Source organism: Cervus canadensis, chromosome 22 (genome assembly GCF_019320065.1).
Source record: "Cervus canadensis isolate Bull #8, Minnesota chromosome 22, ASM1932006v1, whole genome shotgun sequence".
NCBI classification, from domain to species: Eukaryota; Metazoa; Chordata; class Mammalia; order Artiodactyla; family Cervidae; genus Cervus; species Cervus canadensis.
The window spans coordinates 12,000,931-12,023,550 of NC_057407.1; the positions used below are offsets into that span (position 1 = coordinate 12,000,931).

Here is a 22,620-nt window from a genome sequence, read left to right on the forward strand (position 1 = left end):
TAGTATATAGAAATGCAAGGGATTTCTATGTATTATTGATTTTGTATCCTGCAGCTTTGCTAAATTCACTTATTAGCTCTAGTAATTTTCTGATACTATCTTTAGGGTTTTCTATGTACAGTATCATGTCATCTACAGTGAGAACTTTACTTCTTCTTCTCTGATCTGGATTCCTTTTATTTCTTTTTCTTCTCTGATTGCTGTTGCTAGAACTTCCAGAACTATGTTGAATAATAGTGGTGGAAGTAGACACCCTTGTCTTGTTCTTGATCTTAGGGGGAATGCTTTCAATTTTTCACCATTGAGAATAATGTTTGCTATAGACTTATCCTATATGGCCTTTACTGTGTTGAGGAAGGTTCCTTGTATGCCCATTTTTTGAAGAGTTTTAATCATAAATGGGTGCTGAATTTTGCCAAAGGCTTTTTCTGCATCTATTGAGATTATCATATGGTTTTTATGTTTCTATTTGTTAATATGGTGTATCACATTGATTGACTTGCATATATTGAAGAATCCTTGCATACCTGGAATAAACCCAACTTTATCATAGTATATGAGCTTCTTGATGTGTTGCTGAATTGTTTGCTAAAATTTTGTTGAGGATTTTTGCATCTATGTTCATCAGTGATATTGGCCTGTAGTTTTCTTTTTTTGTGTTGTCTTTGTCTGGTTTTGGTATCAGGGTGATGGTGGCCTCATAGAATGAACTTGGAAGTGTTCCTTCCTCTGCAATTTTTTGAAAGAGTTTTAGAAGGATAGGCATTAGCTCTTCTCTACATGTTTGATAGAATTCTCCTGTGAAGCCATCTGGTCCTGGGTTTTGTTTTTTGGGAGATTTTTGATCACAGCTTCAATTTCAATGCTTGTAATTGGGTTGTTCATAATTTCTATTTTTTTCCTGGTTCAGTCTTGCAAGATTGAACTTTTATAAGAATCTATCCATTTCTTCCAGGTTATCCATTTTATTGCCATATAGTTGTTCATAATAGTCTCTTATAATCCTTTGTATTTCTGCATTTTCATTTTTAGTAACCTCTCCTTTTTCATTTCTAATTTTGTTGATTTGATTCTTCTCCCTTTTTTTCTTGATGAGCCTAGCTAAAGGTTTGTCAGTTTTGTTTATCTTCTCAAAGAATCAGCTTTTAGTTTTATTAATCTTTTCCATTGTTTCTTCCATTTATTTCTGCTCAGATCTTTATGATTTCTTTCCTTCTGTTAATTTTGGAGGTTTTTTGTTCTTCTTTTTCCAGTTGTTTTAGGTGTAAAATTAGGTTGTCTATTCGAGTTTTTCTTGTTTCTTGAGGTAGGATTGTATTGCTATAAACTTCCCTCTTAGAACTGCTTTTGCAGCATCCTATAGGTTTTGAGTTGTCGTGTTTTCATTGTCATTTGTTTCTAGAAATTTTTTAATTTCTCTTTTGATTTCTTCAGTAACCTGTTGGTTATTTAGAAATGTGTTGTTTAATCTCCATGTATTTGTGTTTCTTATAGTTTTTTTTTCTCATAATTGATATCTAGTCTCATAGCGTTGTGGTCAGAGATGTGTGATACGATTTCAGTCTTCTTAAGTTTACTGAGATTTGATTTGTGACCCAAGATGTCTATCCTGGAGAATGTTCCATGTGCACTTGAGAAGAAGGTGTATTCTTCTTCTGCATTTGAATGGAATGTCCTGAAGATATCAATGAGATCCATCTCATCTAATATATCATTTAAGACTTGTGTTTCCTTATTAATTTTCTGTTTTGATGATCTGTCCTTTGGTGTGAGTGGGGTGTTAAAAGTCTTCTACTATTATTGTGTTACTGTCAGTTTCTCCTTTTATGTCTGTTAACGTTTGTCTTACGTATCGAGGTGCTCCTATGTTGGGTGCATAGATATTTACAATTGTTATATCTTCCTCTTGGATTGAGCCATTGATCATTATGTAATGTCCTTCCCTATTGCTTGTAATATTCTTTATTTTAAGGCCTACTTTGTCTGATATGAGGATTGCTACTCCAGCTTTCTTTTGCTTGCCATGTGCATGGAATATATTTTTCTATCCTCTCACTTTCAGTCTATATGTGTCTTTAGGTCTGAAGTGGGTTTCTTGCAGACAGCATATATATGGGTCTTGTTTTTGTATCCATTCAGCCAGTCTGTGTCTTTTGGTTGGAGCATTTAATCCATTTACATTTAAAGTAATTATTGACATATATGCTCCTATTGCCATTTTCTTAATTGTTTGGTGTTGATTTTGTAGATCTTTTTTCTTCTCTTGAGGTTCTTGCGTATATAAGTCCCTTTAATATTTGTTATAAAGCTGGTTTGGTGGTACTGAATTCTCTTAACTTTTGCTTGTCTGAAAAGCTTTTGATTTCTCCATCAATTTTGAATGAGTTCCTTGCTGGTTACAGTAATCTTAGTTCTGGATTTTTCACTTTCAGTACTTTAAATATATCCTGCCATTCCCTTCTGGCCTGCAGAGTTTCTGCTGAAAGATCAGCTGTTAAGCGTATGGGGTTTTGCTTGTATGTTACTTGTTGCTTCTCCCTTGCTGCTTTTAATATTCTTTCTTTGTGTTTAGTCTTTGTTAGTTTGATTAATATATGTCTTGGCATGTGTCTCCTTGGGTTTCTCCTGAATGGGACTCTTTGTGCCTCTTGGATTTGATGAACTATTTCCTTTTCCATGTTGGGGAAATTTTCAACTATAATCTCTTCAAAAATTTTCTCATACCCTTTCTTTTTCTCTTCTCCTTCTGGAACCCCTATAATTTGAGTGTTTGTGCTTTTGATATGGTCCCAGAGGTCTCTGAGACTATCCTCAGTTCTTTTCATTCTGCTCTTCAGAAGTTATTTCCACCATTTTATTTTCCAGCTCACTGATTTGTTCTTCTGCTTCAGATATTCTGCTATTGATTCCTTCTAGAGTATTTTTAATTTCAGTAATTGTGTTGTTTGTATGTTTATTCTTTAATTCGTTTAGGTCTTTGTTAATTGATTCTTGCATTTTCTCCATTTTGTTTTCAAGGTTTTTGATCATCTTTACTATTATTATTCTGGATTCTTTTTCAGGTAGTTTGCCTGTTTCCTCTTCATTTATTTGGACTTCTGTGTTTCTAGTTTGCTTCTTCATTTATGTAATATTTCTCTGCTGTTTCATTATTTTTTTAAACTTATTGTGTTTGAGGTCTCCTTTTCCCAGGCTTCAAGGTTGAATTCTTTTTTCCTTTTGGTTTTTTCCCTCCTAAGTTTGGTCCAGTGGTTTGTGTAAGCTTCATATAGGGTGAGATTTGTGCTGAGTTTTTGTTTGTTTGTTCTTCCTCTGATGGGCAAGGCTGAGTGAGGTGGTAATCCTGTCTGCTGATGACTGGATCTGTACTTTTGTTTTGTTTGTTGTTTAGGTGAGGTGTCCTGCACCGGGTGCTACTGGTGGTTGGGTGATGCCGGGTCTTGCATTCAGGTGGTTTCCTTTGTGTGAGTTCTCACTGTTTGATACTCCCTAGGGTTAGATCTCTGGTAGTCTAGGGTCTCGGAGTCAGTGCTCCCACTCCAAAGGTTCAGGGCTTGATCTCTGAATCCCCGGGGCCCAGAGTTTTTATCAGGGTCTTATTGACAGAGAATTGAATATGACCATGTGTGTAACACTGTGGTTTCCAAGTGTGATGACAGTTTAAAGGCTGGGGTGGCCCCTTGTTAGTTCCACAGGTGCAGGCAAACTGCTCCACTTCTGTGACCTTCAGTTTCCTCATCGGTTCCAGCCTTCTTTCATCTCTGTTACTTTCTCCATAGTCCAGACTTAACTATCATCCTCTCTTGGACTGTGATAGAGACCTCCTAAATGCCACCCTTGTCTTTCCTGCCAGGCTTCAATTGATTTTGGTCGTAAGAGTTAGAGTGTACTGTGAGTGTCCTGGAGTCTCCAGCGGAGACATGGGTTGGCGATGGCCTGCTGCAGGGTCAGGGGCACTCTGCCTGTTTTTATTTATTTATTTATTTTTGTCTGTTTTTAATTCAACAACTTTCTGATCCTTTTCTGTTCTTTCTTCTTCTCATCTTTGTTCTCTTGGTTATATTACTAACTTTCTTATATGTATTTTATTACCTTTTAAATTTGACTGTATTCTTCCTTGGACACCTTATAATAATTTAGCTTTCCTTAATTAGATAATTTAGTTCTATTTTTCAATGAGTCCAACTAAATATCATTTCTTTTCTTCCTATTATTTGCCTATACCCATGTTTTATTTTTTAGTATGTCCAAATGCGCGTTTGAAAAGATACACTTTAGTTTGAAGTGTTGTATTAGTTTTCCTCTGCTTTATCTTTCTTGAAAGGTATGTGAGAATTTTCATCAAGTAAGGTGTTTTCTTTTTCTTACAGTAGCTTTATATACAGTCTTTCACCTACTCATTTCATGGATTTGGAAAGATGTACAAGATTTGTAGTTCCAGTGCGCCCTCTTGTGTTAGTATAGCAAACTGGCTTATTAATTTTTTAAAAAAAATACATGGCCATGGGTGTGTGTGTGTGTGTGTGTGTGTGTGTGTGTGTGTGTGTGTCTATGTTTCTGGTAGGGAGGCGGGGAGAGTCGTGTGTCCTCCAGGATTTTGTTCTCTCTTGCAGGACTCTTAATTTTCACTTGTTTTTCTAGCTGCCTCACACTCCCAGTCTCCAAAAGACCCCTTTCCTGTTACCTTCCCCCTTTGTAAGTCATGCCTTTCAGAGGCTCCTGCCTTGAACGTGCGCCTCGGAGTCCCTTTTAGTAAGTGCCCTGATGTACTCTGTTCGGTATTTTTGCAGTTAGGAAACTTTTTCTCTTTCTGGAAGGATTTTAGATCCATCTTGGGGCTACCACACTTCCCTCCCTGCAGTTTTCTTCAGACTTCCCTTGTTCTGCATGAAGGCTTGCAGCTGGAGTGTGAGTGACAGTGCACTGTGAGTTGATGTTTATTTTTCTACTTGAAGGTCATGTGGGTTTGGATGTTCTCTTTATTCTAGTTATGCTAAAGGTGTAGGTTTTGGTAAATGTTATTTGTTCTTCTTGCTTTGCATTTCCTTTTCTTTTAAAAAAAAGTATCCGGGGAGAGTTGAATGAATGTCACCATCGTTACCTTGGTTGTCCATAATTCCATTTCTTAAGTTTTGTATCATTTAGAATATCTTTGGCTCTAAATTACAAAGGTGCACCCAAGAATGCAGAGGGGACACCCTAAACTCATATCCCCAGGTCCGTGGCAGGGCAGAGCCTGGAGCGCAGCCGGCCTGCAGCGCGTGGGTGGCAGGGTGTGTGGAGCTCGCTGACTCTGCCCCCTCCACTCCCTATGGGCAGGGTTCTGGAGCACCTCAGCAACCTCTCTAGGGAAGTAAACCTGGACTACGAGCGCAGCATGAACAAGATCAACTTTGACAAAATCGTCTCCTCAAAGCCGGAGACGTTCTCCTACGTGACTCTGCCTGAGAAGGAGGAGGAGAGGGTGCCCAGGCAAGGTGAGCGTGGTTGGGCAAAGGTGGTCCCACGGCCACCCTCGGCCAGAGCCTTCCCGCCCCTCTCTCTGGGACCTTCCTGTCCCCAGAACGCATCTCCTTGTTTTCCCACCTGCTTGGAGAGCTGGGGTTTAGGGTCAGGGAGCAGGTGGTGGTGGAAGAAAGTGCTTCTGAAAATTCTGGTGCAGAAATGACTGGGTAAATGGATGGGCCCAGGGGTTGTGTGCAGGGTGAGTGAGCCAGGGTGGGGAGGGAGCCCACGGTTCTTACCCACCTTGAAGGGGCCTGTGACCCAGAGTCACCTGGAGGGAATTGGTTTACCCATCCCAGAATGGGCACTTCACTGCAGGACCTTGGGGTCACCCAGGTAAGGTGATGGGGAAGAAGAGTTTCCAGGGACATGGGTGTCTCTTCTGGGGAGGAGGCAGGAATTGTCTCCCCATCATTACCTGAGAGATTGGCCCTGATCCCTGGTCCATCCAAGGCTGGTCTGACACTGGCCCTTGTTCCCCCCCACCCCGGCAGGGCTGGTGAGTGTACCCAAGTACCCTTTCCTGGAACAGAAGGCAGACTTCACCTTCGTGTCCCTGCTCACACGGTCGGAGGTCATCACGGCCCTCAGCAAGGTGCGGGCCGAGTGCAACAAGGTGACCACCATGTCCCTCTTCCACTCGAGCCTCTCCAAGTACAGCCGCCTGGAGGAGTTCGAGCAGATCCAGTCGCAGACCTTCTCCCAGGTGTGTGGGCCTCCAGGGGACGGAGGGTGGCAGCGGGCCAGGGCCTCGGAGCCGTTGGACACAGACAGGGGTCCTGGGAAGCCCTGGGGGAGGGGGTCCATCAGCTGAGATCTCCTGTTTTCCTTGAAACCAGGCCTTCCCTCTTCCTAGACCTTGCAAGAGAATGGGCACCCCATGTACCCCTGTATCCCCCCGAGCATGAGAGTGTGAGGGGCGAGGGGTGTACAGTGTCAAGGGAGACAGGTACCAGCAGGACTAGGAGGAAAGCGTCTTCTCTCGGCTCCACTCTGCCTCGCTGTCTCTGTCTGTCTCATTCTCCGTGGTGGGAAAGCCCAGCTTCTGCCGCCCCTCCCTCCTTCCCCTCTCCCCTCCCCGACATGCCCCAGTCCCCGGTGGGGAGGCAGGCAGGGGGTGTTGGTTGGCAGGGCTTGGCAGTAAGCTGGGGTCTGGGGACGGTCGTCTGAGTCCGGAGGCACCCCCACCCCCGACCGTGGTGGCTGTGGGCGGCAGGCCCCTCCATCAGGTGGCCCCGTGATGCCAGCCATGGCCCCGCAGGTGCAGATGTTCCTCAAGGACAGCTGGATCAGCACGCTCAAGGTGGCCATGCGCAGCAGCCTCCGCGACATGAGCAAAGGCTGGTACAACCTCTACGAGACCAACTGGGAGGTGTACCTCATGTCGAAGCTGCGCAAGCTGATGGAGCTGCTCAAGTACATGCTGCAGGACACGCTGCGCTTCCTGGTGCAGGACTCGCTCAGCAGCTTCTCGCAGTTCATCAGCGACGCCTGCTGCAGCGTGCTCGACTGCGCGGACGACATGGTCTGGGGCGAAGACTTAATAAACAGCCCCTACAGGTAGGGGTTGGCTGGGCAGAGCCACCTATCGCCACTGGAACTGTTCTTTCTCAGGCGCCGGTGGCTAGGGCAGTGCAGCGTTGGGGGGACTTGGGCTGCCAGGGGCAGGGTGCCCAGCTCTGCCCAGTCCTGGATGCCAGGGATAGGGGTTGCTCCCCTGGTTGCTGGGGGATGTCCCAGCACCTCCGGCTGGTGTGTCTTCTGGTGACCTCCATCTCTTAGTTAGCCACTGAGTTCCTCCATTGAGAAGTGTTTATTTTATTTATTTACTTTTATCTTTGGCTGTGCTGGGTCTTCACTGCTGGACGCAGGCATTCTCTAGTTGAGGGGAGCAGGGTCTACTCTCTAGTTGCAGTGCTTGGGCTTCTCACTGCAGTGGTTTCCCTTGTGGAGCACGGGTTCTAGAGCACGCGGGCTTTAGTAGTGGTGATGCACGGGCTTAATTGCCCCACTTTGTGTGGGATCTTCCTGGACCCAGGATCAAACTGGTGTCCCCTGCTTTGGCAGGCGGATTCTTAACCACTGGACCACCAAGAAAACCCGAGAAATGTTTTCTGAGCAGTTGCCATGCATTAGGCAAGTTTCTAGGGGATCAAGAAGGGCGCGGCCCCTGCTCTCACCTGGGCACAGACAGCAAGCAAAGAAATAAACAGATACAGTTCTTGGTCTTGGCGGGGGCTGTGACAGACCTGGGAGAGGGGGCATTGGCAGGGGGTCAGAGAGGGCGTGGCATCTGAGCCAGGAACTGAGGATGAGAGGCAACCCGGTCAGGGGATGCTGGGGAAGGGGCACCAGGCAGAGTCACGGAAGGGAGAGAGAACTTGGAGCCGTCACGGAAGGAAAGGCCAGTGGCTACAGCTGGAGTGGGGAAGGCAGGGAGAGCTGGTCAGGACAACACAAGAGAGGTTGCAGGGACCAGGCCAGACCATGCAGAGCCTCCTGGGGTCATGGTAAGGGGCTGGATTTATTTTAAATGTGGTCAGCAGCCATCAGAGGGGAATAACAATCTGAACTACACTCCACAACCATGCTTTGAGTTTCTGAGGATGAGCGAGGCAGAAGAGCGGTCAGACCATGGCCCTGGCCCTTGTCTAGACACAGAGCAATGGGCTGGTAGGGCAGATTGGGGCAGTGAGTGGGCCGCAGTGCTGGGGGAGGGCAGACGTGTTTGGGGAGGAGGCAGGGCTGACTCCTAGGGTTCACTGAACCCTTGTGGGGGCTGGTGAGAGGCAGGGAACACGGAATGTCTGAGATGCTCATTCAAGGTCAGGGCAGTAGCAATCCAGAGCATGGAGTGGCTCAGTGGGGATCCAGGCTTGAGGGTCGTTGCCTGTGATGGGGCGTCTGGAGCTAAGGGTGGTGGGCTCCCAGGGAAAGCGTGGGTGCCACAAGTGCCCAGGGTCTGGCTAACCTGCCCTGATGACCTCGGGACCATGTGGAGGTCCTCCCTCTCCCTGGTGCCCATGGGCCTCTGGGCAAGTGGCTGGAACAGAGGAGCCTGTCTGGCTGGTCTGGGTCTTTCTCTCTGGTAACTTGCAGTTTCTGGGAAGAGGGCAGAGGCAAGTCTCGCTCATGGAGAAGCTCCGGAGCCATCAGACCGGCAGCACAGGCAGGGGCTGCGCCTCCTGTGTGCATGCCTCTTCCAGCCCCTGCCCACAATTGCCACCTTCCTCCCCCTGGCCATTGTCCCTACAGGCCCCGCAAGAACCCCCTGTTCATCGTGGACCTGGTGCTAGACACCTCGGGGGTGCACTACAGCACACCGCTGGAGCAGTTTGAGACTTCTCTGCTCAACCTCTTTGACAAGGGCATCCTGGCCACCCACACAGTGCCCCAGCTGGAGAAGGTACAGTGGGTACTCATGCCTGGGTGCTGCCATAGCGTCCAGGCAGCTCACCTCCACTATGGGCCTCCCACCTAGCTGGCAATGTGCTCAGCCCTGTAATTCTTGAATAGCTCATTTAGTCCCCACCACCAGCCAGTGGGGAACCACTAATATCCCCATTCTGTAGGGGAGGCTTGGAGAAGCCCAAGCTCACCTAGCTGCAAAGAGTCAGACCTGCAACTGGAGTGAGGCTCGCTCACTCCTGCCACAGCTGTATCTGACCCAGATCCCACCCAGCTCCTGACCTCTCTCTTCCCTTCAGGATATAGACACAAATGCACCTCCACTCTCAGGACCCCTCTCAAAAGCCCTCATTCCTCGTCACAGCACAGCCCGCCACGCCAGAGCCTCTGTAACCCAGTCCCCTTTTCTTTCACTTGCTGCTTAGAGCCACCAGCGACGTGGTTGTCTCATTGTCCTGGGGCTGAGCCAGGGAAGGCAGAGGAAGATGCTGCCCCTCAGGGGGCATCCCAGGGCTTCCCGCCTTGTGTTAGTCCATAGCCCCATCTAGGGGACCCAACAGGAAACCCTCTCCCCTCACCACCATCCCCAGACTGCTGCCCACTCAGTCTGAACCACACTCCCACCCCTCTGCCCACCTGCCCCGTGGTTCATGTGGCTCTGTGCCCCTTCCCCCTCGCCCGCAGCTGGTGATGGAGGACATTTTCATCAGTGGCGACCCCCTGCTGGAGTCAGTGGGGCTTCATGAGCCGCTGGTGGAAGAGCTGCGGGCCGTCATCGCCAACGCAGTGCGCAAGGCCATGATCCCCCTGCAGGCCTATGCCAGGGAGTTCAGAAAGTACCTGGAGCTGAACAACAACGATGTCAACACCTTCCTCAAGTGCGTGTGCGCGTTGGAGCGTGTCTGCCTATCTGGGTGACCCCTGCACATCCTCTCACCACCCTCTGCCCTTCGTGGGTGCCTGCTGTCCCCAGGGCCTTCCAGACCCAGTGCCCGTCAGCTGAGGAGGTGCGGGAGGTGGTGCTCACCCACTTGCACGAGAAAGAGGTCCTAGACAGCTCGCTGCCCAGCAGCATCATCATCGGGCCCTTCTACATCAGCGTGGACAACGTCAAGCAGAGCCTGTCTAAGAAGCGCAAGGCCCTGGCCACTTCCATGCTGGATATCCTGGCCAAGAACTTGCACAAGGAGGTGGATGACGTAAGTGCCTGCCTGCCCGGCCCCAGCGACTGCAGCAGCATGTGTACCCATGCGTGCAGAGTGAGGCTTAGGGGTGTTGATGGAAGGGTCTGGAAGTCTCCTTGCCTCAACCCTGCCAAGGGTCCCCATGAGAGGTCCCAGGAGGTGGGGGCTGCTCTCTGTTTCCCTGGACTTGTACAGACCTGGGGACCCCTCACAAGGAACCCCCTGAGACGGATCAGTTCACAGAGCTGAGGGTGTGGTGCTGGTGCAGGAGGCTGGGGAGGAGGGGACGTGCTGGGTGACCCTCAGCTCCCCAGTGAGCTGGCAGGGAGTACCCCTTCTCAGATTGCACTGAAGAATGTGGTGGGGTGGGAGACCAAGAAGGAGGAGCAGAGCCCTGGGAAGGCAAGGAAGAGGCCCACGGCCTCCCCAGAGCCCTCCCCCTCCTGCCAGATCTGCGAAGAATTCCGCAGCATCAGTCGCAAGATCTACGAGAAGCCCAACAGCATTGAGGAGCTGGCTGAGCTTCGCGAGTGGATGAAGGGCATCCCCGAGAAGCTGGTGGGGCTGGAGGTGAGGTGGGCCCGCTGGGAGCTGGAGGAGCAGGAGCCAGGAAGCTGGGAGTGAGGTAGACACACAGAGAACAACTGGGCTCCGAGGGTTGGGAGGCTGGGTGCATGATGGAGATTCAGAGCTCTGCTGTCTGGGAGGTCAGCAGGGCAGAGGGCACGGGTCGGGGGCCGGAGGGTGGAGGTGTGGTGGCCATGGCCCCAGGACCCCCAAGCTCAAAGCTAGCCTTGCAGCTGGCATCTCCTCCACCATCCTGGGCCTCACCTCTCCGAAAGAGGGCAGCCTCTCCATAGCACCCAACCACTCTGGGGAGCCTGGTCCCAGTTATCCTCCCACCTCCCAGGCACACGTAGTTTTCATGGCTGCCTGTACATGCAGGAGCGGATTGTGAAGATCATGAGCGACTACCAGGTCATGGATGAATTCCTTTACAACCTCAGCACCGATGACTTCAATGACAAGTGAGTGGGAGGTTGGTCCCCACACCAAGTGGGTGGTGGGTAGCAGGAGGTAGGGGAAAGAGGTACTGCACCACGGTGGCTGTAGGCCATGCGGTCACACCAGAGATGCCCTGCTGAGATGCTAGAGGCTGTGGCTCCACATGGACCAGGGCCATCTGGCCAGTGGGGCAGAAGGAAGTCTGGCCCCCTTGGTCTGGGGACCCTGCTGCCCCCAGCCTATCTCCATCCTCTATCCCATCATTGCTGATACACATGTGATCTCTGGGCTTACAATCCCCTTGTTTGTGGTTGAGGCCCTTGAGGGTCCCTGGGAGCACAGAGAAAAGGCAAGGCCCAGCCTGCTGGGTGGCCCCTGGGAGGAGCACTGGCCCCCCCGCCTCAGCTCAAGAGCCTCATGGGAAATGGCCTCTGGTTGGGACAGCCTTACTCTGGCCCAGAGACCCCTTGCCCAGCCTGTCATATAGACTGGGGGTGCCTCCAGGTTGCTGGGGCCTGGGAGCGACTGGCACTATTTCCTGGGAAACCTGTCCGGGAGCCCTAAGTCACCTGCTCTGTGGGACATCCTGGTGCCCAGGGCAGCCTCCCACAGGACCTGCAGCCTGAGGCCACCTGCATGCAGAATCCCTGAAGCCCCCACAGGACCCTCAGGTCAGTCTGGCAGAGGGCATTGATATGAAGGAAGCAGGTCTGGTATCCCTGGCTGATCACCAAGGAAATAAAGGCTAGAGACTGGCCCTTTGCCTCATCTGAGCTGAGGCCCCTGAAGGCCTGGGGTTTAAGAGGGAAACTCAGGATGGCTTCTCTCACATCAGCCACCACTCCCTCTGTGTCCTGTCATGGCACTGGGCACATTGGGTGTGCATCCCCCTGCATGTTGCCCGTGACCCCAGGGCGGGGACCACTTCCCCTGCCAGGCAGCCCCACTCCACAGGATGGCAGCAGCTGCCTCCAGGCTCACTTCTACTTCCCTGTTGCCCAGCCCTGGCTGCTCCAGCTGCCGCCCGGATCCCCGTTTCCCCTTCAATCTGTCCTGCCGCCCCATGATTTCAGTGTTACATCCCCACCATTCCCCACCCCCGCTCCATCCAGATGGGCTGCCAGCAACTGGCCTGCTAAGATTCTTGGGCAGATAGAGCTGGTGCGACAGCAACACTTGGAAGATGAGGAGAAGTTCCGCAAAATCCAACTTATGGATCAGAACAACTTCCAGGAGAAGCTGGAAGGGCTGCAGGTGAGGCTGGGCTGAGGACACAGACACACACACCCCCACACACTAAACCCCCACCCCTCCAGGGCTGCGCCTTGCCCCTCGCAGTCAGGAGGTGCTGTGTCAGTGATTGCTGGACAAATGAACAAGTGGCTAAAAGAATGAAGTGAAGGCCAGAGAGCTGCCTAGGCAGCAAGTTCCTGGGAAATTCAGGGTCTCAGAGAGCCCCAGCTCTTGTGTTGTGTCCTGGTGCCCGAGTGGGCATGGCATTCAGGGCACTGGGTCTCATCTGACCTTGCCATGTTACCAGGGGCAGTCAGCTGCCTGTGAGGAACCAGGAACCATCCCCTCCGGGAGAAAGTCCTCTCAGAACTGGGAGATGTTGATGCCCTGGGGACCTCGGGTTCCCTGGATGTGCGCAGGGATGCATGGGCATAGGTGGGGCCGCAGAAGCCCCTGATCCCTCGCTCCTTGGTCCGCAGCTGGTGGTAGCTGGCTTCTCCACCCACGTGGACATTCTGCGTGCGCATGAGATCGCCAACGAGGTGCGGCGGGTTAAGAAGCAGCTGAAGGACTGCCAGCAGCTGGCGATGCTCTACAACAACCGTGAACGCATCTTTGGCTTGCCCATCACCAATGTAGGCCTACTCCCCCGGGCATGCTGTCCCCCAGCCCCGAGAAGTGTTTAAGGAGAAGCCCACAGCCTTTGCGGCCACCTCTGGAACCAGCCACCAGCTGGCAGGGCCCTGGCATTTGGCGGGGGTGGGCGGGGGCGGGCGGGGGCGAGCAGGACTGAACAGGCTGCAGAGATGAGCTTACCCACCCCGTGGTCCCCAGGGCGAGGAGGCTGGCTGGACCCCCAGCAGAAGGCGGGAGGCTCGGCACAGACCTGGCTCAGCCACTCAGAGCCCAGATGTGGGGGAAGGAAGAAGGGAGGCCAGGCCTGAGTCCTTGGGGACTGAATCAGGGACGGCAGCCAGGAGCAAGGAAGGCGGGCCCCAGGAGGAGCAGCCCGGCCCAGCCCCATTTCTTCTGCCCCTGCAGTACGACAAGCTCTCCAGGATGGTGAAGGAGTTCCAGCCCTACCTGGACCTCTGGACCACAGCCTCTGACTGGCTGCGCTGGTCCGAGAGCTGGATGAACGACCCCCTGTCAGCCATTGACGCAGAGCAGCTGGAGAAGAACGTCATCGAGTCCTTCAAGACCATGCACAAGTGTGTGAAGCAGTTCAAAGACATCCCAGGTAGGCGGCCCAGCCAGCCCCCCGCGCCCCAGTCCCCGCCGCCCGCCCCCACCCTTCCTCGGCCTGCTGCCACTCACCCCTGCCCGCCCTGCCCTGCAGCCTGCCAGGACGTGGCCTTAGACATCCGGGCCCGCATCGAGGAGTTCAAGCCATACATCCCACTGATCCAGGGGCTGCGCAACCCTGGCATGAGGAACCGGCACTGGGACTTGCTGTCCAGTGAGATCAACATTAATGTCAGGCCCAAGGCCAACCTGACCTTCGCCCGCTGCCTCGAGATGAACCTGCAAGACCACATCGAGAGCATCAGCAAGGTGGCTGAGGTGGCCGGCAAGGAGTATGCCATCGAGCAGGTGGGCAGCCCCCGGCAGGGCCTCCCTGCCCCACCCACCTGATGGCGTGGGAAGGTGGCAGTTCTGGGCCCCATCCCTGGGGTCCCTCACCCCAGGGATGAGCTGCATCTTATTGAGTGCATTAATAATGTGTGTGTGACGTGCTCGGCACAGTGTCCACCAGCCCCGTTATGATGCAGTTATTCCTCTCGAGTTATTCCTCCCTCAGGAATGTGCTGAGAGCGTTGCCTCACTTAGCAGGTGAGCAAATTAAGGCTCAGAGAGGTTCGGCAATTGGCCAAGATGGCCTAACCAGTAAAAGACTAGAACTGGGACCAGAGCTCCTATCCAGTGACTTAGCTGCCTCCCAGCATACCTGTACACGCATGAGAGTGTGTGAGAGCGAGTCTGCCCTGGATTCCGACGAGGGCCCATGGGGGGCTTGTTGACTAGACAGGATGAGGGTTTACCGAGGGGGCTTCACTGAAGGTCCTGGTTGAGCAAAGCCTGCCCTTCCCTGCCCAGTGCTGCTCAGTATGGGCCAGCTCCTTCTGGGGACCCAGCCTCTGCCTTGTGCCACCCTCCCCCCACCCCCAGGCTCTGGACAAGATGGAGAAGGAGTGGTCCACCATCCTGTTCAACGTGATGCCCTACAAGGAGACGGACACCTACATCCTCAAGAGCCCAGACGAGGCCTCGCAGCTGCTCGATGACCACATCGTCATGACCCAGAGCATGTCCTTCTCACCCTACAAGAAGCCCTTTGAGCAGCGCATTAACTCCTGGGAGACCAAGCTGAAGCTGACCCAGGTGGGCCTTCCTGCCCTCTCCTCCCCCACCCTCCCAGTGCCGTGTCCCAAGGTGGCCCCTTATGGTGGGGCTGGAAGCAGTGAAGTGCCTTTGCCCAGCTCCTGGCTCTCTGACAGGCCCCTCAGTCAGAGGAGGGGGACTAGGATGGGGCTGTCCATCTCTGAGGTTGGGCTGCTGGAGTTGGCAGTTCAGAACATGGGGGTGGGGCCAGAGTTTGGTCCAAAGCTGCCCTGGAAGAGGAGCACGAGAGCTGCCCCCAGACCCCTGAGTGCTGCCTGGGCTTGGGACAGCGAGGACCTCCAGGCTTGGGGCTCTCTGGGCTGGACACCACAAGGCCTGGGGCTCCTCAGTGTCCCTTCCCACTCTTCCCTGAGCTTCCTACTCCCACTCCTGTCTCATAACCCTGGGGTGAGGGTGCCAGGGCACTGGAGATCACTGTTCTTTAGGGCTCTCGAGGCCAGGGGCTATCTGCAGAGCCCTGAGATCATTCCAGGCCCAGGCCTACTAGTGTGATCCCAGCAACTCCTCCTGGGGGCCTTCCTGGTAGCTATTCAAAGACTTCCAGTGAAGGCCAGAAGCTGAGAGAGGAAGACCTGCCTCTCTGTTCTTTGGATCAGCCAGAGAGGCCTGAGATCATCAGCATTGTCCCTGGGTCTCCGTCCTTTGCTGTCCTCTCTCCCTGGAGTCCCATCTCCTCCAGGGATCAGCCTCAAGCAGCCCTCAAGGACTCCCCCACCACCCCCGCCTGCGGGGTGTTCCCATCGAGGCTTCTGGTCAGTGCCCCTTACAGAGCCCATCACACATGCTGGGCCCTCAGTGATTCAGAGGCATAACTGGCTGTTCAGAAGATGGTGGGCTCCTTGAAGGCAGGGACCACCCTCTCCTCTGTTTCCTCTGGAGCCCACATGGGCCTGACCTGGGCCTGACACAGCACACAGCTCGTGAAGAAGAGAAGAACTCATGAATGAATGAATGAGTTTGCACTGATAGGGAAAGGCAAGAGACAAATTTGGAAAGGGGATTGTGGAGGCAAGAGGGGAAGGTGACGTGAAGAGGGCTCACTTGTGGACTGATGTTTTAGAGAGTATTTTAGGGGATCTCAAGCTCAAGTCCCAGTACACCTCAAAGAATCCTGGGGTCATAGACCCAGAGTCCTCCCAGGAGAGGAGACTAGTTTGGACTTCCATGCACCAGGCTCTTTATTGTTTCCTCATGGTGTGCTGCTTGGGGTGTGGTTCTGTCATAGGAAGAGCAGCTCCCCTGGCTCTGTTGGAGGCCTGGACATCCTATGGGGGACTTGGGGTTTCTCTGGAAGGCAGGCATCCATGCAGCCTCTTTGTTCCCTGGAGTACTGTGACTGACAGCGCCACCTAGAAATTTCCCCATGGACGCAGGCTCTGGTGCCCAGTGCTCTGCCCAGAACTCTAGTGGGATAAAATGTCTAGGTCGGGGGGACAGGACCCAACTTGGACCCTAGGCCCTGACAGTCCACGCCCTGTCCAGGAGGTGCTGGAGGAGTGGCTGAACTGTCAGCGGGCTTGGCTCTACCTGGAGCCCATCTTCAGCTCTGAGGACATCAACCGGCAGTTGCCGGTGGAGAGCAAGCGCTACCAGACAATGGAGCGGATCTGGAGGAAGATCATGAAGAATGCCTACGAGAACCGGGAGGTGAGCTCACACGGGGACGGGAGGAGGGCACTTGGGACACTGCAGAAATTCCTGGTCTCATCTCTCCCTGAACAAGAAAGACTGGAGGACAAGTCCAAGGCTTTGGTCTTGGCCGTTGTCCCCATGCGTGGGCTCCCCAGTCTTTAGACACGCCTCAGAAACACAGCAGTTGATGGTTTTTCCTCTTGGAGATTTGCGGTCCCCATTAGTATTTTTAAAGGACCTGACAAGTCCTGCAGCAAATCAAATTCCTTGGCTTTGAATCATGACCACCAAGGGCTGCAGGCTGTGGTTGCCGGTCAAAGGGCCGCCCGCCTGGCCTCCTGCAGTTGAGCCGTGCCCTTGGAAAATTAAAAGTATCAAATCATGGCAAAAACAAACAAACAAACAAATTCCTTGGCTTTGGTTAACTGTAGTCTTTTTTTTGCTTGCTTGTTTTTAATATTCATTGGTTGCACTGGATCTTAGCTGCCCTTCAGCATGTGGGATCTTAGTTTCCTGACCAGGGATCGAACCTGTGTCACCTGCATTTCAAGGCAGATTCTTAACCACTGGACCACTAGGGAATTCCAACACTAGTTTTTAATCATAGACTTTTTTCCTGTGGGGCTCACAAGTGATGGAGGCAGCCCCTGTGCTAAGTCGCTTCAGTCACGTCCAACTCTTTGTGGCCCCATGGACTGTAGTCCACCAGGGTTCTTTGTCCATGGGATACTCCAGGCAAGAATACTGGAGTGGGTTGCCATCCTCTCCTCCAGAGCATCTTCTCAACCCAGGGATCAAACTCACTTCTCTAATGTCTCCTGCATTGGCAGGCAGGTTCTTTACCACTAGCTCCACCTAGGCTATTGTAAGTAGTGCTACAATGAACATTGGGGTAACATGTGTCTTTTTGAATTATGGAGGCAGCCCCTGGTTTAGGGCAATTTTCCTGCCCCTCTGTCTTCCCAGGCTCACTGAGAGTCTCTAGGAAGCATGTGTGGGTCCTTCTCTGAGCCCACCTTGCTGCCTCCAGCTGGACCACATTCACTTTCAGTTTGTCTTTGACCCGGGCCACACAGGTGATCAACGTGTGCTCTGACCAGAGGCTGCTGGACAGCCTGCGGGACTGCAACAAGCTGCTGGACATGGTGCAGAAAGGCCTCAGCGAATACTTGGAGACCAAGCGGAGCGCCTTCCCCAGGTCGGGGGCGCCTGGCCCACGCCTGCTGTGCTCCCGCCTGCCCTCAAGGCTGGGGCCCAGTACCCTGCCAGGCTGGGGGGCAGAGATGTCAGTAGTACCGGGACAGCTGGGACCCAGGGCTGCCTGATGGCCCTCACCCCCGTCTCCCTGGCAGATTCTACTTCCTGTCTGATGACGAGCTGCTTGAGATCTTGTCCCAGACAAAGGACCCCACCGCCGTGCAGCCCCACCTGCGCAAGTGCTTCGAGAACATCACCCAGGTGGGTAGCTGGGCCAAGGGCTCAGGTGCCCTGAGGGCACCATCCCAGGGAGAATACCTCTTCTCTCACTCCAAGTCTTTTCAGCAGGGGATGAGTTCTCAGGCCTTCAGAGACATCTCTGGGGCTTGTGGGAGGAGGGTCAGCTGCCTCAACTCAGGGTTGGGGAGCTCTTGCTCCCAGCTCATCCAGGGGTGCCCTGGCCCCCCTGTAATCCACTGGTGCTGGCTAGGCTGAGAAACCCAAGAGGTCAGAGGCTTCTGAATCCCCTCTTCCTCATCTTCATCTACAAGGGAGGCCTCACAGGCCTCTGAGAGGGGGGAATGGGGGGGCACTCGCAGGGCAGGCTTAGCCTCCTTGCCCGAGTGGGCGGGGCCACAGCTGCAGCAGGCAGATCCGTCCTGCGCACGAAGAATCAGGGGAGGTCCAGCCAAGGGGAGCTCTCTTCCAAAGGCGAGAGCCACCTTCTGAAGGTGGAGGACACAGGCGGGGTCCACGCTGGGGCTCTGGTGGGCAGGGCCTCTGGACACACTGAGGTTCACCCCCCCTCACTGCTCCCTGTCCCCCGCCTGCAGCTGCTGTTCCAGGAGGACCTGGAGATCACACATATGTACTCGGCGGAGGGTGAGGAGGTGCAGCTGTCCTTCTCCATCTACCCGTCCAGCAACGTGGAGGACTGGCTGCGGGAGGTGGAAAACAGCATGAAGGCCAGCGTGCGGGACATCATCGAGAGGGCCATCAAGGCCTATCCCACGGTGAGCCACGCCACCCCTCCCAGCGCGGCCTCCCAGCCTGCTCATCCTTCCATTGGCTCCTTTCTCAGCGCCTTTCTGCTCCATCGTCAGGGCTGAGTTACCTGCCTGTGTTGACTAAAAAAGATGCACAACTTGAGAGTTGCGAGTTAAGTTTTATTTGGGGCAAAATGAGGCCTGCAGCTCGGGAGGCAGCACCTCAGATAGCTCTGAGAGACTGCTCCAAAGAGGCAGTGGGGGAAGGTCAGTATATACGATTTTGGTGAAGCAGGAGCTTAATGCAGTCAAGCGCTTACTTTGCAAGAAGTTTTCTCCGAGTCATGAGGATCTGTCGTCATCATGAAGGGATTTAGTGCTTTTCTAGATAACGAGGAGATGCAATGATTGGGATCATAAAATCTGTTCCTGAAAATATCCTCCTATCTAAATACTCGTCCCACCAGGTTCCCTGGAGCCCAGAGTGCCTCACTCCACCCTGAGCCCCCTCATGGGGTGGTGAAGGTCAACAGCTGCAGCAACACAGGGTTCAATCTCCACAGAGGCAGATGGCAAATGCCTTTGTTGTTCAGTCATTGGTAATGCTCTTGGCAAGTGCCAATTTGTAGTTGGCATCTGCCTCATCCTCAGACTACAGCCTTGACTGCTGCTGCTCTCAGTCAGCCAGAGTGTCTCTGGGAGCAGAGGGAGGAATCTGAAAACACCCTCCAAAAAGTGAGACCGGTTCCTAGTCATAATCAGTTGCTGTTGGTATGTTCCGAGCACTCACTGTGTGCCAGCCCCTGGGCTGGGACGTCCCCCCATGACCTCTCTCAGCCCCAGCATCAGTGGCTGACCGCTGATGGTGGAGCTGAACCCCTTATCCTCAGGGTTAAGCCTTATCCTACAAAGCAGCTGAGAGATGTTTCCTGCCCAAAGGGCCTGTGATTCACAGGTGGCAGTCAGGATGTGAACCCAGGATGTATGTTTCCCAAGCCTGGGCTCCCACCCCTCCACTGCCAGGTCTCTACGGCCCAGGAAGTGATGACTCTGCCCAACCTGAGAGGCCCGAAGTTTAAAAGGCTTCCCTGCTCTTGAGGTGGAATTTTGAGCTCAGAAGCACAGATGACCTCTAAGGGAAAGACAGTGTGCAGGGTCGGCGCTGGCAGCTGCCTGGGTCAGCCCTACCTGTGTTGTCTTCCCAGATGCTCAGGACTCAGTGGGTTCTGAACTGGCCTGGCCAGGTGACCATCGCCGGGTGTCAGACCTATTGGACCTTAGAGGTGGAAGAGGCCCTGGAGGCTGGCAACCTCAGCAGCCGGCTGTTTCCCCAGCTCGCCCGGCAGGTGAGACTCAAGGCAGTGGGGGGTCACCATCTGCTCCCCACCAACACCCCACACCCTGAGGCAGCTCAGTCCCTCCAGGAGCTTCGTCATGTCTTGATCCTGGAAGAGGGCCTGGGGTTGGAGCCAAAGAGTAGAGGGGCAGACACCCCTGAAACGAGTGTCTCATGACCAGACACCAGTGGGAGGGATGGGGGGCTCTAACGGGAGTGCTGAGGTCAGGCGGGTGCCCCTCTCCTGAAGGTCAGGGTGGGAGCCTCCTACCTGGAGCTCTCCTGGGCTGTCCTGTGGCCTGCCCTCGCCCTGTGCACTGGCTCCTCACCACGCTCCTTCCTCAGGCTCCTCGCCAGGCCCGTTCCTGACCCTGGACACCGTACACAGTGGGGAGATGGATGCATGTGTGTGCCTCCATTGTTATTGACATCCCTGCCAGACTTCCCATGTGACCAATGCCCTGCCTACCCTTCTCTGCCTGGTCCCTGCACCCTGCCCATCCCAGACCACCAGAAGCCCCCAGAAGAGAGGGGTTGTTGCTGGCGGAAGCCCACCCCTGAGCAAGGCAGGGAAAGCCTGCCTGCAGCATGGCCCTGCCCGTCCCTGATGGTGTCCCCTGGCTCCTGCAGCTCAGTGACCTGGTGGCACTGGTGAGGGGAAGTCTGTCCCGCATGCAGCGAGCTGTGCTGTCGGCTCTAATCGTCATTGAGGTCCACGCCAAGGATGTGGTGAACAAGCTGGTCCAGGAGAACGTGGTCAGCGTGCATGACTTTGAGTGGATCTCACAGCTGAGGTGAGGGGGCAGGCAGTGCAGTCACATCCATCCCCAGGCCAGAGCAGCAGCAGGAGGGGGCCAGGCAGGGTGGAGAGTCAGCTACAAGAGGCTGGAGCTGACCTCGATGCCCAGGGGAAGCCAGGTGCCTCGATGCCCTCATTTCCCCCAAAGAAACACCTCTCCTCAACCACATACCCCACCCAGGGGCCCGTGGTCCACATGCCCTGGGAACCCATCTCTCTGCAATGCCAGGTACTACTGGATGAATAACAACCTGTACATCCGGGCTGTGAATGCCGAGTTCATCTATGGCTACGAGTACCTTGGCAACAGTGGTAGGCTGGTGATCACGCCCCTCACAGACAGGTGAGCCCCCCCTCCCCACACCCTCTCCCACACTGGCTGGCCCAGGAGTCCAGGACCCACACAGTGCAGTTCATCTGTGATTAACCAGGCAATCAAACGTTAGGAGCTCGGCTTTGAGGTTTTTTTCACTGTCTCTTGCTCGTCATGGGCTCCATGACCTTGGGCAGGTGGCTCAAGCCCCCTGGGCCTCAGTTTCCTCTGCAGCCTCTTCCAGGTGGTCAGGAGAGTTTCTTGAGCTGCCGTGTAAAGCTCTTAGCACGTGTGTGGTGCTCAGTAAGCAGCAAATGGGTGTGGGCTTTACTGATTTTATCAGTCAGATCTTCCTTTCAACATGACAGAGCAACTGAACTTGAGAGCAACGGGGGGGGCGAGCCCCTTGACAAAGTGAACACTTCTCTTCTAAAGCACTCGATTGTTTCCTCTGGCTGCCTGTATTTAGTAGCAACTGAATTCTCACGCTGGGTTTTGAGGAAAAAAAGGAAGGGTGACCACAGGTCAGCCATCCTGGCAGGTCCCTGAGCCAAGCGCTGCAGGGTCACGGGGTGGGGAGCGCTGGTCAGGTGGCTGAGGGCTCCAGCCCCGTTCCCTGCAGCCAGCGCTGGGAGTGCTTGGGGCCCTCAGCACGCAGAGGGGCAGGAGTTACCCCTCCACGGGGCCCAAGACGCGGAGGGCGGGGCCCTCTCGAGCCTGTGGGACTCCTGAGAAGGTGCAGGGCCACGCCCGTCACCTCTCACCCCCTCAGGTGCTACCTGACCCTGACTGGGGCCCTGCACCTCAAGTTTGGGGGCGCCCCAGCTGGCCCGGCCGGCACAGGGAAAACAGAAACCACGAAAGACCTGGGCAAGGCCCTGGCCATCCAGACGGTTGTGTTCAACTGCTCCGACCAGCTCGACTTCATGGCCATGGGCAAGTTCTTCAAGGGCCTGGCCAGGTGAGGCTGGGTGTGTGGGCGGCACAGGCAGGGTGGGAGGGCCGTGCTTTCACGGGGACCCTGCCCCCAAGAGGAGCCTGGCGGGGTGGTGGAGGGGGTGGGGTGGGAAAACAGGAGTCGAGGCCCGGCCCCTGGCAGCACTGGGAAGGGGTCCGGCTGGTGGGGCTGTGGCTTAGCTGGCCGAGATGGCCACAGAGGCGGCAGTGGTCGCCTCCCCAGCAGCCGGCAGGGGTCCTTGGAGGTGCCCAGTGGGGGAGGCTCTGAACTCATATGCCCCCGCGATGTTTTCCCCTCAGTGCTGGTGCCTGGGCCTGCTTTGATGAGTTCAATCGCATTGACATCGAGGTGCTGTCTGTGGTGGCCCAGCAGATCACCACCATCCAGAAGGCACAGCAACAGCGGGTGAGCTCTGGGGGATCCTTCCGTCCACGTCTCCTGTGACCGACCACCTTTTCACTTCAACTGTACCCACCCGGCCCATGCTGCCTTGCAACCACCCTACACTGGCGGGATGGGAAGCCAGGTGCTGGGGCTTGCCCTGAGTCCAGCCTCTCTCATCTCACAGGGAACTGGGCACTCCCCCAGCCACCTAGCAGAGCTATCTGTGAGGGGACTTTTGTAGCCAGCCAGGGGGCCCCATCTCCTTACCCCACCCGGG

The 22,620-nt window shown here is 54.0% G+C and overlaps 1 protein-coding gene across 1 annotated transcript in view; it reads left to right on the top strand.

The window, feature by feature from the left end:
- Positions 1–22,620, top strand: part of DNAH1 (dynein axonemal heavy chain 1) — a 74,645-nt gene that overhangs the window by 19,861 nt on the left and 32,164 nt on the right. Inside the window, exons 8-29 of the mRNA XM_043443366.1 lie at positions 5,320–5,477; positions 6,000–6,211; positions 6,767–7,065; positions 8,761–8,911; positions 9,598–9,791; positions 9,887–10,112; positions 10,548–10,667; positions 11,043–11,125; positions 12,215–12,356; positions 12,815–12,970; positions 13,377–13,575; positions 13,675–13,928; positions 14,505–14,717; positions 16,221–16,385; positions 17,447–17,568; positions 17,723–17,828; positions 18,401–18,580; positions 19,759–19,899; positions 20,520–20,683; positions 20,918–21,031; positions 21,774–21,962; positions 22,259–22,364. Of these exons, the coding sequence (XP_043299301.1) occupies positions 5,320–5,477; positions 6,000–6,211; positions 6,767–7,065; positions 8,761–8,911; positions 9,598–9,791; positions 9,887–10,112; positions 10,548–10,667; positions 11,043–11,125; positions 12,215–12,356; positions 12,815–12,970; positions 13,377–13,575; positions 13,675–13,928; positions 14,505–14,717; positions 16,221–16,385; positions 17,447–17,568; positions 17,723–17,828; positions 18,401–18,580; positions 19,759–19,899; positions 20,520–20,683; positions 20,918–21,031; positions 21,774–21,962; positions 22,259–22,364 (3,694 nt within the window). The remainder of the gene's footprint in view (positions 1–5,319; positions 5,478–5,999; positions 6,212–6,766; positions 7,066–8,760; positions 8,912–9,597; positions 9,792–9,886; positions 10,113–10,547; positions 10,668–11,042; positions 11,126–12,214; positions 12,357–12,814; positions 12,971–13,376; positions 13,576–13,674; positions 13,929–14,504; positions 14,718–16,220; positions 16,386–17,446; positions 17,569–17,722; positions 17,829–18,400; positions 18,581–19,758; positions 19,900–20,519; positions 20,684–20,917; positions 21,032–21,773; positions 21,963–22,258; positions 22,365–22,620) is intronic.